This window comes from Alosa sapidissima, chromosome 24 (genome assembly GCF_018492685.1).
Source record: "Alosa sapidissima isolate fAloSap1 chromosome 24, fAloSap1.pri, whole genome shotgun sequence".
NCBI lineage: Eukaryota > Metazoa > Chordata > Actinopteri > Clupeiformes > Clupeidae > Alosa > Alosa sapidissima.
Window position 1 is genome coordinate 7,231,602 of NC_055980.1, and position 14,465 is coordinate 7,246,066.

Genomic DNA, 14,465 nt, shown 5'->3' on the forward strand with positions numbered 1-14,465 from the left:
TCAGGAGTCAAGCAGGATTCTGTTCTGCATACGTGCATCTCCATGTTTCCCCAACTCTGCCTACTAGGCAATCCAGTTTGACACTGCTTGCTTATGAAGCTAAATGTGCAGAAGCATCCACAGGAAAAAAAAAATCCAGAAATGATTTGGAAACCTCCATCCTGCAGGTCAGTCAGGATTAAATCACTACTACCAACCTATTGCAACTGAACTTTGTGCATTAAAGGTAGGCCACAAGTCACTCTACAATGAAACATGTGCAACGGCAGTATGTCAGGCAAGACATGTGGATTCAGAGAGTTCTGCATGTCACTAACAAACACAAAAGCTTCCAAGATGGATGAGATTGACACAAGAGCCTAGAAACTAAGTTTGTGTCGTGAGGTTTTGGTCCTGATGGAGGCATTTGGCCCTGGAGGCATGCAGGTCGTGGAGGGATGGCAGACAGTAGCCAATCACCCTCTCAGCAGAGGGGTAACCATGGTTTTCCTCAGAAGGTATAAACCATGGTTTTTCCTAACCCAACTTCATCGACTGTTAAAAAACAGTAGTTACACGGTTACCATGCCTGGGCCTCTGCTGAGGTAGGGGAGGAGGGACTGGAGGTCTGGGGCTGATGGATTGGGGCACAGGGGATGGTAACAGGCCTGTCCCATTGTCTTTCAAGGCGGCAGTAGAACTCGTTCAGGTCATTAGTCAGTCGTAAGTTGTTTGTAGAGTGGGGGGCTTTTGATTTGTAGTTTGTGATCTGTCTGAGACCCTTCCAGACCGAGGCGGAGTTGTTATCTGAGAACTGCTGTTGTAGTTTCCCAGAGTACAGTCGTTTAGCATCTCTCACCGCCTTGCTAAACCTGGGTTTGGCCTCTTTAAACCGGTCCTTGTCCCCACTCCTAAACACTTCAATTGAATGTGTTTAAAACAGGGCTTTGAACCAGATTTTTTGCCAATTGGTTCGTTCTGAACAGAAACAGAATTTTAACGTTTCCGGTTTTGGTTCCCACCCTAACATTGACGTTCCGGAACCGGTTAGAACAAAAAAACGAATGTTCCTGAACTGGTTAATAACATTTCATGTCAGCTGTCGGACAAAAATATATGTATGCTTTCAAACTGGCTATTAATAGTCACAATATTGTCTTTTTCTCTATCCTACAGCAAACATAATAAAACACTAGGCCTCTGCTTTATACAAGCTGCACCAGTGTCTTCCTATAGCCTTTAGCCTGAATAATTTTCTGGTCAAACAAAAAATGCTGTCATATATACAGTATATTTTTGGTGGGTACTGTAATATTGGATTCTTGGATGCCTTCCCATTGTCTAAATGCCAAAATGAGGACTATTACGTTTTTCCAAATAAATTAAAGCTGTAGCCTTAATGTTAATGCTAGTTTTTCCCAACAATGTTTGTCACGGCCTAGTAAAAAGAGAAAACAGGTGAAATGAAATCATTGAGATTTGTTTTTGATTGCCTGCTAGTGGCAAGCTCTGTCTGTCTGCACTCTCCATGCATTAACTGAATGACAGGAGGTGACCCTCACCATTTCATTGAAGACACAATCCTTCCCAGGAACAAAAAAAGAACCGGCATTAACCGGTTACCACTATTTAAAAAAATCGTTTCTGTTCCGGAACATAAAAAATCATAAAAAGTTTCTGGTTTCGTTTTGTTCCTAGCAAAATGGCAAAAGTTTCTGGTTTTCAATTTCGTTCCATGAACCAGTTCAAAGCATTGGTTTAAAATGGTCATGCATGCACACATCCTTCGCATGCATCCACAGACAAAATAATCATATCAGTTGAAAGGCTCGCTGATGGATGTCTCTATGCTCCTAACCTTTCTAAACTTGTGTAGTTAAACAAGGGGGCATGTTATCAAAATGTGAGAAGGACCCTCACTGACTCCTACTCTCATATGATGCCAACATCTCCAGTCCTCCTTTCTAGATTTTACACTGAGGAGTAGAAATCAGAATCCAAAAGAACTACATAATTAAATTATCCAGATAATACTGCCACTGGGTGAATGAAGAAGGATAGTGACATTAATAGTATTATTCAGAAGATTTTTTGGATGGTGTGATGATATCTACCTGGTGGTTAATGTTGAGAAGACAGAGGAGATGGTGTTTGACCCTAGAGGAGTGGATCATCACATATTTCTTTGGAATTGAGTAAAGAACTGCATTTACAACATTGTTTACAATTTTCTACACCTTTGTGTGGCTATAACCAGAATAAAGTCATCTGGCATGTCTCTTTATACAAATATTTGCCATTTTTATTGTTTCTGGTAAAGATTTAATGTGTATTTTGAGCTGTTGATCATAAAATAAACAGCTGCAAAACACGCACAGTGACTATTAAGTGACTGCACTTACAAACTAACTTACTAGGGAGAAGGAGAGACGCCGGTGCAGCTCAGATGTCTTCAATTTATTTAGTAAAAGGTGCAGAACATACGACTAACATTTCGATGTAGTCACATCTTCATCAGAGTCCTGGTAAACTAACTTACTACTTTGGATGTCAAATTTGGCACAAAATTTTCAATCAAAGACAAACGCTGAGTTCCTCACATATACAGTCAGCCAGAGAGAATGCGAACAAATCTGCTGCAAAACTCTGCAAATGCAGTTGACGCAGTTGAACTAACACAATTTGTTGGCATTACGGGTTTAAACACATTCAATTCACGTAAAGCTATTCCAGTGTTTCTCCATGGTACAGCAAATCTAAAATTAGTTCAGTGCTCAGCTTGACATTGTCCATCATAATCAAGTTTTTGGGGGGTTTCTTCAGGAAAATCTAAACTTTTTTGTTGTTGCCCAGACTAGAACCAGACCAGACTAGACTAGAGTAATCCTGTGTCATGCAATATTTGAGAGCCAAATCAGATGTGGGTGTAAAAGCACAGTGTGAATAGAGGGTGTTGTTCCTTCATAAATAATCAGTGTAGATGCCCTGGGTAGATGAGATTGGCATGAGGTTCCACAGACAAGAATGCAGTTCCACAACTCTCCATGGAAAAACTACACTATGAAAAACTATTGTGTGTGTTTGTGTGCGTGCATACGCGTTCCTGTGTGTGTGTGTGTGTTTATGCATGTGTGTGTTTATGTGTGTGTGTGTGTGCATGCATGTGTGCGTGTGTGTGTGCGTTTGTGCGTTTATGTGTGTGTGTGTGTGCATGTGTGTGTGTGTGTGTGCATGTGTATGTACAGTCACTAAACATACACATATATTAATTTATTGTATGGTCCCCCATGAACAGAATTCCATGAAACTTGGCATGCATTCAGAGGGTGTCATAATGATCCAGCACCTCAATTTTTTTTTTTGGGGGAGGGGGGGGGGGGGGGGGGGGTTGAAGGATCAAAACAAAAAACAATGGTTCTGTGTCATCCTTGTCGGGCTATATGCCCAACAAGTTTCATGCACCCCGGTCTTTCAGTGTCCCGGGAATCCACAGCCCTTCCTCAGACGTGACTCATCTGAGGGAGGGCTTACCCCAAAATGGCAGGGAGGGCTACCCCGAAACGTCACATTATCATCTCCAACTCCTCTTTCAGGCGCTCTCTTCCTCTCTCTTTTTTTAAACACATTCCTGTGAGAGAAGCTGTTTGTGATCATCACCAAAAAGTTCGTCTGATATGAAAGGCATGAGCATGACTGGGCATGGAAGTGGAACTTTCTTTGCAATTGCATCCGCTTGCATCAAAGTTTTGATCATTTGCATCACTTTTCTTACCCTTTCATGCTCTGTTGGTGTTGGAAGACGTTACTACAGGCAAGATGTTTGTGAAGAAGAGCAGCATCCTTTGGGTTGCTACATGAAGACTATACCATCTGTAGAGGCTAAGCCTAAACGTAAAGCCCCGAGGGGTTACTAGACAGGGCACCTAATTGACGCGCTTTATAACTACTTGCGTTACTTGATTCTATGAAATGCAGTCCATATGTGATATGCCGTTTAAAGATGTTTATTGCTACCCACAGGTTTGTATTCCAATAATCCAGTGTTCAAGCATCCACAGATTGTCGTTTTAACAAATTACACAACGTTTCGTCAGCCAGTATGGCCTGCCACAGCGAAGCGGTCAAAAAACTCAGGTCAAAAATCCCCTCCGTCAAGCAACACCTGTCACCTGCATGACGGTTCCCCCTTTATATGGTGTGCACACATAGCATAACACAGTGACACCTAGTGGACCAATTAATGTTCACATAATGAGACCACAAATGGCTCCTACACACCATCAGAAACATAAAAAGTCCTCTTGAATTTACCCATCAGGGCAATACAGAGCAAAGTGGCTCCCATATGAGTAATCGGCAGTGCAGTTTTACGACAGGAATGGAAATCATATATTTAAGTAAGTATAAGTATATATACTCTTTTGATCCCGTGAGGGAAATTTGGTCTCTGCATTTATCCCAATCCGTGAATTAGTGAAACACACTCGGCACACAGTGAACACACAGTGAGGTGAAGCACACACTAATCCCGGCGCAGTGAGCTGCCTGCTACAACGGCGGCGCACATGTTGTTAACAGCAGATAGTCTATAGGAGCAGCAGGAGTCTGAGAGACAGGAATAAGAATTATAGCAGGCATGTTTTAAAATAGATTACTTTTTATTTTAATTAACTTCTTATAGAATATTCAGCTGAGGGCGGTGCCCTTGCCACTCAAGAGAGAGGAGACATTTAGACGCTTTCTGAGATGCCGGGGATCGATCCAGAGCTCACTGTGCTACATCCCTATCTTCCAATATGACCTCCTCCCCTAGTGCTTCTGACCACCTCACACACCTGATACGCACTTACCACACTCTTCGCTCCTCTATTCCTTCCTCTCATCTTCCTTCTCTTCCCCGCTCTACCTCCTCTCCTGCCACTTCTCCTCCTACTTGTTGTTAATGTTATTATATTGCTGAAAGTCACTTTGGATAAACACGTCAGCCAAATGAATAAATGTAAATGTAATGTGTCATATAGAATCAACGGTTACTTTACTTGAAGGTAGCTACATAACAGTGACATGACACCGTCATGAACGTGTCATAAACATTATAAACAAGTTTGATATAACGAAGTGTTACCTAATCAACAAACCATTAGACTAATGTCATTAATGCTATACATAGGGGTCTTTAAATATTACACTTATAACTTAAAACACAGGTTAAGTTGCAATGCACCATGAGTGCAACTATTGGTATTAAAGCTGCAGTTGGCAAAATGTTTTTGATCACTGAAACCGACACTATGCTCCGACAGAACAACATAAATCAGCCGGTTTTAGAAAAAAACCTGCACCTACCCCTAGAGCCTGTTATTTGTTTTGCAAAAATCCATAGCTCCCGGCTCTTCTGGTCCAAACAAAGCAGGGCTGTGTGAGATCTGACTGTCAATCACAGTCTGGTGCAGTCTGGTGCGCACTGACGAGCACAAACTCGATGAGAGGGTGCTCGGTGGTAGTGGGGGAGGGGCATGAGAGTTGTAAACATTCAAAATGTTGGCCAAGTCCCCTTAATCTGTCAGACTTGCCAACTGCAGCTTTAATGACATTTCTGGCTGACACCTTTTAGAAGAAAGTAAATACAGTTCTTTAAAAATACAAGTGATCAATGCAAAAGTAAAGTATTCCATAAAACCATATTATTTAGGCTCATTGACACCAGACCCTCTTCAACTGAGAGTGGGTCTGGAAAAGGTTCATTGACTTACAATTTCCAGCTTGGGTGTAACTAGCAGTGAAATTACACTTACATTAAACTCTTACCAAATCGTTTCAGAGGTGTAGCAATCTTGTAAATGAAGGTTTTAAATGCAGTTCTTTACTCAATTCCAAAGAAATACATTTTCTATGTCTAATATACAGTCTATGCCAGATTAGCGATTGTATTTGCATGCCCCTTGTTTTAGGGACATTGGAAATGGGCAGAGCAAATCCCAAATTTGCCAAAAGTTCATATCGGTATTCCCAGGCTAATTTTAAAGTCTATCAAATAGAAATTCCAATGCTAGAATATGGTGAAACAGTAAGAATTAAAATGTTCTAATAATGAAAAGGTCAGACATGCGACTGTGGGCAAGCACACACACACACACACACACACACACACACACACACCAAAATGCATGCTGCATGGCTGGAGTTTCATATGTGATTAACCAACAGTCAAATAAGTAATAAGTAATTCTGCAGCTGTAAGATAGAAAGAGCAGCTGGCAAGAGCCATTAAGGCAGGACAAGCACTTTATTACTGCTTCTATTCCTCTGTCTTGACATGTATCTCTGCTGAATTGCGAACCTTCATGAGAGCCTGACTTAGATTGGTTATATCCATACACATTTTTTCAATCTGTTTTTGGAGCCTTTCACTCTCTCCTTCTATGACATCTTTCTTCATGGGTAATTGCTGCCGGTCAGAAATCAAGTGTTTTTCCATTATGGGTTTTCTCAAGCTAGTCCACTTGCGAAATCCATGAAGGGTTATCTTCATTAGCTGTTTCTCTTTTTCAGCCTTGACCTCCCTTTTGTGTGTCTCTCTGAGCTCCTCGATCTCCATTTTGTATTTTGCTTCCATTTCCTTTCTTTCTTTTTCACTGTTCTCTTTCAGCTCACTCATTTTTTTCTCCAGTTGTTCCCTCTGATCAGCCTCCCTCTTCAGTTCTCCTTCTAGCTCTCTAATCTTCCTCTCATCCTGTTCTTCTTCTATCTTTCTCTCCAGAGCTGACATACTTTCACGGAGAGCTCGAATTTCACCTTCATGTCCTCTGATTTCTTCCTCTACCTTCCTTAAAGAGTCCTGCAAAGTTTTATCGAGCTGTTGTGCCTTCTCGTTTTCTACTATTTTTCTCCTCTCTTCCCTCTCCTCTTTCTTCTCTTGTAGCTCTCTAAACAGTTCCTCAGCCTCAAGGTACATTTGACTGCTATAAAACCCATCAGGGTTCCGAGTCACCACTGCTTCGATCTTCCTCAGTAGAGATTCAATTGCCCCACATGCTTTGGAGTCAAGGAGGTGATACTTGTTCTCAGATCTCTCAACCAGGAGCTCCAGGTTCCCTCTCTGGATCAGCTCCTCCACGCTTGTTTCTCTCATTCTGTCTGTACTTGTAAAGAGGATCACTGTATGTTCCCAGCAAGTCTCGCCAAAAATGTCCTCCATTTTATCTGGGATATTTCTCTCCTCTCCTTCAAGCGTGTCCACAGCAATGACGAGGAGGAAAACATGGGGCCCAGGGTTGGACAGCTTCATGCACAGTCGCACATCCTGTCTCAGCTTCTCAGAAAATGCAGGGCTGAACCAGTCAGGAGTGTCCACCACCGTCACCTTCCTCCCCACAACCTCTCCCTGTCTGCTCACACTGCACTGGGCCTGCGTGGGGGTGCTGACCGGCATGACAACCATGTCTCTGCCCAGTATGGCCTCCGCTACGGCCCGTTTGGCCTCTGCTCTCTTCCCCAGCAGCACCAGCCTCAGCTCAGGCACAACAGGAGATGCCGAACTGGCCTCACTGGGGCTTTCTCCCCCCACTGTATGAAAACAGAACATGATGTCATCCTACGTTGCTGAGTGACATTCCAATGAGTTGATGGTCATATTGAAAATTTGCAGTGGTATCTTAATTTTAGCATTCCTTCATTAAGTATGACTTACTCCAAGGTGGTATCCCCATACTGCGTGTTTTTCTGGCAGGATGGTTAGAAATAGAATCCGGGTCTACACAGACAAAGAATGCTCAATTGAAGTTATTTTGCCAATAGGCTACTTAATGATTTACCTCATTTTACTAAAAAGTGCGCTCATTTTATTAAATTGTGCTCTTAATTTTGTAAAATGTGCACACAATTTACAAAAATGAGTGCACATTGTCTCGATATATGAAAATATCTTGCAATAACACCTCCCGGTCTCCGTAGCATTCCTTTATTAATGACTTAGACCTACTCAAAGATAGGATCCCCGTACTGCGTGTTTCTCTGATAGGAAGGTTAGAATCCGGGTCTATACAAAGAATGCTCAATTTAAGTTATTTTTGTCAATAGGCTACTTACGACACTCAGACTAGTGTGCAAAGTAATATTTTCTTGACGAGGTTGTTTTGACAGTTGTTGTGATGTTTATACTCACCAGCAGATGACTGTCTCGGGTCTTCCTTCTTGCTGTTACTGATAAGCATTTCGAGCTCCTGCACCTCACGCGTTTTTGCCAGGAGTGCCTTCTTAGTTTCGGAAAGTTCATGTGCTATGACTTGCAACGCCACGTCTTTGTCGTGTATAACTTTATCCTTTTCTTTTAACTCTCTTTTCAAATTATCCAGCTCCATAGCTTTATCAGCTTCTATCACACAACGCAAAGCAACAATAAATCAGATTGGTTTCCTGTTTGTAGGCTATGTAAGCGAACAGGTGCACTCACGTAGGCTATATAGGCCTACGATTTGTCAAAATGGATAAACTAACAAACACTTACTTGAAGTCACTAGGCCTAATGTGTGTAAATGATCATCAAATACAAAAATGATCAAACGATGCTATGAGATCTACACTTTCAACTTCGTTGTTCTTAAAGCGAAATAGGCTTCGTCCCTTCAGGGCGTCTGGTAAACATAACTATTCTTATGTTGTGTTGAATCCGCAGGTATAGGCAGGACCTGCGCAGTAGCCTACCTGGCGATGCATGTGCATTTCATTCGGAGATCAATAAGGTATTGGCATGATATGTGACCGCCGCTGGGTAATGCCACCGGTTTCGTGAAGAACATAAACCATGTTTCCCCAGGGCTGTAGTGGTAAAATAAGAGGTGGGTAAACTATGAATTCTGTAAGGTGGACTGCGCCATTCGGTATCGGATTTTTTTAAAAAGACATTAAGAACGTGTTTGATGATGGGGGAGGATAATTGTCCAATGTTTATAACAATATCAGTGGTATTAAATTGTTCCTGAGTGTACATATTGTGGATCATACAGTGCGATTTTGAATGTTAAAAGTTGCAATTGGTGAATAAACAGTTGTAAGAAGTGGTGAGGTGACTATATTTCTGAAATTTCAGGTGGATAAACTGCATTTACTTGCATTTAACCTCCACTACATCTCTTCCCAATTTTCAAGTAGGCCTATTCTTCATCCCCTACTCCTTGCAAACTTTGGGTCCTCTGTGCCTTCTCCTGTTAACCTGGCAATAGCCAGATGAATTTCGCTCCGCCTAGCTCACTCACTCAGGATGTGAGTGAAGCTAGGCGGAGCTAAGCGGAACGACATTCATCTGGCTAGGGTCAGGTTATTCTCCTGCATATATGTATGATTCTCCTGTAGCTCTGTACCCTTGTTTAGCCTAGCCTACACTTACAGTGCACACTGAAAGTATTCACAGCACATTTCGTTATGTTTCAGACTCATCTTAAAATGGATTCAATTATTATTTTTTCTCATCAATCTACACACAATACTCCAACACCCCACAAAAAAGCAAGTGTTTTGAGCGTTTTTATAAAGTTATAAAGAAAATAAAAGACTGAAATACCATTTACATAAGTATTCACACCCTTTGTTATGACACTTGCCATTGAGCTCTGCATCCTATCAATGGTCTGATCAATTCTATCAATGGTCCTTGATATGCTTCTACGACTTGATTGGAGTCCACCTGTGCCTAAATGAATTCACTGGACATTATTAAGAGATGCACATATCTTTTTATATAAGGTCTCACAGTAAAGTGTATGTCAGAGTGAAAACCAAGCCACGAGGTCGAGAGAATTGTCCGTAGAATGGTACAAGAACATTTCTGCAGCATTGGAAGTGCCCAAGAGCACGGTAGCCTCCATCATTCTTAAATGGAAAAGTTTGGAACATTACCTATATATTCTTAGAGCCTACTTGCTGTAAGAATATAAAATTAGGAAGTAGGCTTCAGGTCTGGCTGATCATGTAGGCCTACTAACACATAATAAACGTGCTGTTACACATATTTACTTCATATGTAAAAGTTTGATAAGATTTGTTATGTTGTTATATCCAAAATGTCATAAATAGAGCATACATAATGAGTCATTAAGTACTTCAAATTAAATATCTTGATTGCAACAGTCTATCATGTTTTGTTGTTTATTTTGTTTTCCCCACATAAAATCCATACAAGAGCACATTCATAATTAGGAACATTTAATGGTATAGGGTAAGGGGCATCACAACCCAGGGGAAAAGACCGGTCACCATCCTATGGGATAAAAATGCCTAAAAATGGTTCTCCACAGGAGAGGAATTCTTTTTTTTCAATGGAAGAAAACCACATCACAACTAGGCAACATCATCTTTCAGTGTGAATACCTGCCAATAACTTTATATTCTTTGCATATGAAAATCCTGTCAGAATGGTTATAATTATATAAATTAAAGTGCCAATTCAGTTGTGAAAGTAGGTAGACGAAATGATCTAATACAGCTATTTTGATGGTGGATCAAATCAGGAATGTGAAGTAACTGGAATGTAAAAAATGTCTTTAAAAAGGCTTATTCATCACAGCATTAACTCAGAACTCAGGCTGACACTGAGGCAAAGTAGTCAAGCAAACTGCAATGTCTAGCCAAGGCTTTAAACTTCAAGCTGCCTGTGTCAGCTGCCCAGTTCTGTTTCTGTGCTGTTACCATGTGGTGACCCCTGCTCCGGTGGTGCTGCCAGCCAATGAGGGTCTGCTCTGACTAGCCTGGCCTGAGCAGCGCAGCCCTAAGGGAGGGTGGGGTTGTCTATGGCGTGGTCAGGGTCGCAGGTGAAGGACACGGTGATGGCGTAGCGGGTGCCCCAGGTCACCTTCTCCACGCGGTGCAGGTTCTCCGAGCCAGACGAGAAGAAGGACACCCGTCCTTGTGAGGTGGGGAGGTTGGCCCAGATGGGAGACAAGAGTTGGATGGTTGAGTAAAGTAGAAGGCAGTATCTGATAGTATCTGCTAGGTTAATACTTATTGTTGATGGTAATGCTTCCTCATTGTTGTGGACGTCATCAAACATGCACTAAGAAGCACTACACTGTATCAACCTGTTATCCAGAACTAATTTGATTGGGTGACGGATGACGGATGACTAAAGACTCCTCTCACCTGCTCTTGGTTCCACTGTTCGGTTCCCACTGGCGTCCATGAAGATGAAACGACCACCACCAAAGTCTGACCCATAGTCAGATAAGTACAGTAATGATGTGTAGTCAAATGAGCCATACGTCACCTGTCAGAGGCATCGAAAGACACTTAAAGCATACAGCACAAATATAAAGGATATGTAAAGTTTTGATTCACTTGTACATTTCATTTGAACTTTTACATTGGATTTATTTTTTAGATACTTTCTATAATATAAAATATATAAAACCAGTAAAAGATAGTATGTGGGTCATGCCGTGTAAAGGGGGGCATGCTTTGTGTTTTACCAGGTGGTAAGTGTACCTTATCAATGTGAGGGTGCCAATACTCATCGTGAGCGGTCTTGGCTTCAGTGCTGTTGATGCGGGAGAAGAAGGTGGGCTTGGTGAGGTACATGTGAGAGGAGTCCACACCAAACGTCTCAGCAATCCTCCTTTGGATGCGGCTGCGCACGTCTCTGCACATCAATAAAAAGGGGAACATTTCCACTGGTATTGTATACTGTAGCGTTTAGTTACAAAGATGCCAACATGCTTTTTGTTTGCTTTTTCACATGCATGACCCTTCTTTTTGCTCTTGAAAAAGGTAAATAGTAATGTAAGCTTGTCTCCACAGCACTACAGCATTAGTGTGGGTTCTCATTACTGGACATGATCTGATTGTGTTTATAGTGGTAATGTGTGGGTGAGGAACACACCTTTACCTGAAACTAATTGAACGTGGTGGGAAATTTATGGCAAGCATGTTAGCACCTTAGCTATAAAGATTAAAGGTCACTGGAACAATCACATTGGCAATCAATATGTAAGCTGTTTTATCTGGAGAAGCTACATCTGAATACGCCCATTTTAGTTGGGAAAATAATGAAACTGTGACCTCATTATTTTTGTGCGTACAGCTGGGTGGTCAAATGTAAAATGGTGGAAACATGATCCGATCCGATATTACTCAAGCACTTACCTGTAGAGATCAAAATCCTCTTTTGAAAAAACATCTTTGATTTTATCTCCAGAATACCTAAAATCAGAGTGGACAGGAGACAATCCATGAACAAATTCATTTTATGTACATCATAAAAAAATACATTTATCATGAATACCAAAACTAAGTGCTTCAGTTATAGTACACCTGTCCCTTGCTGTTGATTGGCTATAAGAGTATTTCTCATTCTGCACTCACTCTGCTTCCCATTTAGAGTCAGGATTGAAGTGAATGGAAATACACAAGAGTGCATCTATTCTAACTTGTTATGTTCTCTGCTTACTTGTAGATGTTAACAAATTGCTTCCCCATGGAGAGAGCCCCTGAGTGCAGGTCAAGGATAGAGGCCTGTAGAAAAGTGAGAAAATAAATAAATGAATTAAATAAATATACATTTGAACTACAGTTGGAATTGCAATAGTGTTTTGTGTATATGATTGTGTGGCATTAGGCTATGACCTCTTACCCCTCCATCAGATCCACCCAAAGAGAGTCCTCTTTCAGCAAGCCTATGAGATGATAGAGGAGTTTTAGAATCAAGACAACCACAGCCCTTTCACTGCATTATTACTCAAGTCCTACTATTAACAAAGGGAAGGAGAAGAGAGTCCTTACTGCCTGAGGGTCAGCGCTTCTTCTTTGGTGACCACAGTGTCGGTGATCGCTCTTCCACATGACTGAGGTGTGCAGCCTGAGCATATGGGAGAACACTACTGTCACTGTTACAGATCACACAAGGAGTAAAAAGCACAACTATCCATTCACGCAAACAAGAACAGTATGGAATGAATGAAGCTCAGCAGTAGCAAGCGAAACATTCAATAGAGGACAAATGAGAGGAGAGTTAAACAAATTATTAGAAGGTAAGATGAGGTACAGTGTATTTATAAAGCGCATTTTCCAGCACAGCACTACTCAAGTCAAACATGGAGGAGAGAAACATTTAAAAGTAAAGAGGATAAATGAAGATGGAAGGGTGGCGATATTGGGAATGGGATGGAGAGAACAGGTTATGGGACAAGAGGGACGTCAAAGCTGTTTTCCACTCATGGGAGCATCACCTGGGAAACGCTTGTAATTCTCATAATCCTCCGAGCACTGCACAGGGAAGACCTTTGGCTGCTGAAGTAGCTCTCTGCGTGAGACCAGTGTCTCGGTGACGTCTTCGTCCAGAGTAAAGTACCACCAACCCAGTGCGACGACGCACACAGCTAGAGCTGCACACCACAACAACGAGCCAGCTGTCCATTTCCACCCAGAGGCCTGTCTCTGTGCATTTCCCCTAGTCACCACAGCACAGGTCATACAGGGTCAGCAAACTTGAAGCAGACGCGCCCAAAATGTAAACACACATTATTATAGATCTTTTTTCACTCTTTGCCCAAAATGTATGTAAAATGAAGTCCTTACAGACTGGACATACATATATGGACAAAACCCACAACCTTGATTGTAAGAAAACTGCATGCAAAGAATGCACACAAATGTGGGCACCTTCGTCTCTGCTTTGCTTAATACATGTAAGTAGGAGAATGTTCATTGTAACAGAAACCACAGTCTAGGCTAGGACTACTACAAGTGAAAATAAGGCTACATTAGCCTACATTACAAAGTGGCGTATGTTGTAGAACTTCTGTTAAATGAAACAATGAAACAGATTAGCTAAATTAGTTACCTTTTAATTTTTTTCTCTATAGCGGATGCGCCATTAACTTTTGGGTTCCCTCTCCGCTGCGTGACCATTTCAAAACAAATTCAGTACGCACCACATGTACGTCTCATATCTGCAAACTGTTCAGCGTGCTAATAAGTGCAGTGGTCTCGCTCACTCTCTCATTTCAAAATTCTGCCACAACCAAAGACACGTCTACTTCCCGTGTTACAGTAAAATGTGTCCGCGGGAAAAACTTGTACTGCTATCGTCTACCACTAGAGGGAACAGTTTCAACAATTTTCAAAAAGTACAGCCTAAGCCCAAATGTTTTAATGATTTAATTATGTAATTAAATAATAATAAAAACGAAAGACCCTTTCAACACTGTGTGTTCACTGTGTGCTATTTGTGTTTCCCTAATTCACCGATTGGGTTAAATGCAGATACCAAATTTCCCTCACAGGATCAAAAAAGTATATATATATATATAGGGTCCCATGCTGTCAACAAATTCGTGAAAATATCCCAGAGGCTGAACATACACTGAAGACAGACAGGTATATATATATATATATATATTCCTGTGTATGTTCAGCCTCTGGGATATTTTCACAAATGTGTTGACAGCATGGGACCCTATGGCCTCCATAAGCACCTTTACAGCAGTTTTTTGTATAAC

General features: G+C 41.5%; 2 protein-coding genes across 2 annotated transcripts; both read right to left on the reverse strand.

Annotated features, from left to right (window-relative positions):
* Positions 1-5,148: 5,148 nt before the first annotated feature.
* LOC121700623 (GTPase IMAP family member 4-like) lies at positions 5,149-8,938 on the reverse strand. The gene is made up of 3 exons (XM_042083713.1): positions 8,144-8,938; positions 7,670-7,732; positions 5,149-7,545 (listed from the first exon to the last, which is right to left on the reverse strand). Exons 1-3 carry the CDS (start codon positions 8,337-8,339, stop codon positions 6,278-6,280), a joined length of 1,527 nt encoding a protein of 508 aa, XP_041939647.1. The 5' UTR covers positions 8,340-8,938; the 3' UTR covers positions 5,149-6,277.
* Positions 8,939-10,106: 1,168 nt separating this feature from the next.
* uts2r2 (urotensin-2 receptor 2) lies at positions 10,107-13,995 on the reverse strand. Its single transcript, XM_042083747.1, has 9 exons — positions 13,808-13,995; positions 13,194-13,414; positions 12,748-12,823; positions 12,599-12,641; positions 12,416-12,480; positions 12,112-12,168; positions 11,455-11,608; positions 11,113-11,236; positions 10,107-10,878 (listed from the first exon to the last, which is right to left on the reverse strand). Exons 1-9 carry the CDS (start codon positions 13,873-13,875, stop codon positions 10,742-10,744), a joined length of 945 nt encoding a protein of 314 aa, XP_041939681.1. The 5' UTR covers positions 13,876-13,995; the 3' UTR covers positions 10,107-10,741.
* Between the last annotated feature and the right edge of the window lie 470 nt (positions 13,996-14,465).

Bases quoted from the DNA above. Each gene is read 5' to 3' on its own strand.
- LOC121700623 (XM_042083713.1), bottom strand. From the start codon at position 8,339: ATGGAGCTGGATAATTTGAAAAGAGAGTTAAAAGAAAAGGATAAAGTT. The intron at 7,733-8,143 runs GTGAGTATAAAC...TTGTCTGTGTAG, and splicing joins CCCGAGACAGTCATCTGCTG to ACCCGGATTCTATTTCTAAC. The intron at 7,546-7,669 runs GTAAGTCATACT...GTTTTCATACAG, and splicing joins TATGGGGATACCACCTTGGA to TGGGGGGAGAAAGCCCCAGT.
- uts2r2 (XM_042083747.1), bottom strand. From the start codon at position 13,875: ATGGTCACGCAGCGGAGAGGGAACCCAAAAGTTAATGGCGCATCCGCT. The intron at 12,169-12,415 runs GTAAGCAGAGAA...CTCTGATTTTAG, and splicing joins CAATTTGTTAACATCTACAA to GTATTCTGGAGATAAAATCA. The intron at 10,879-11,112 runs GTGAGAGGAGTC...CCACCTCACAAG, and splicing joins AACAGTGGAACCAAGAGCAG to GACGGGTGTCCTTCTTCTCG.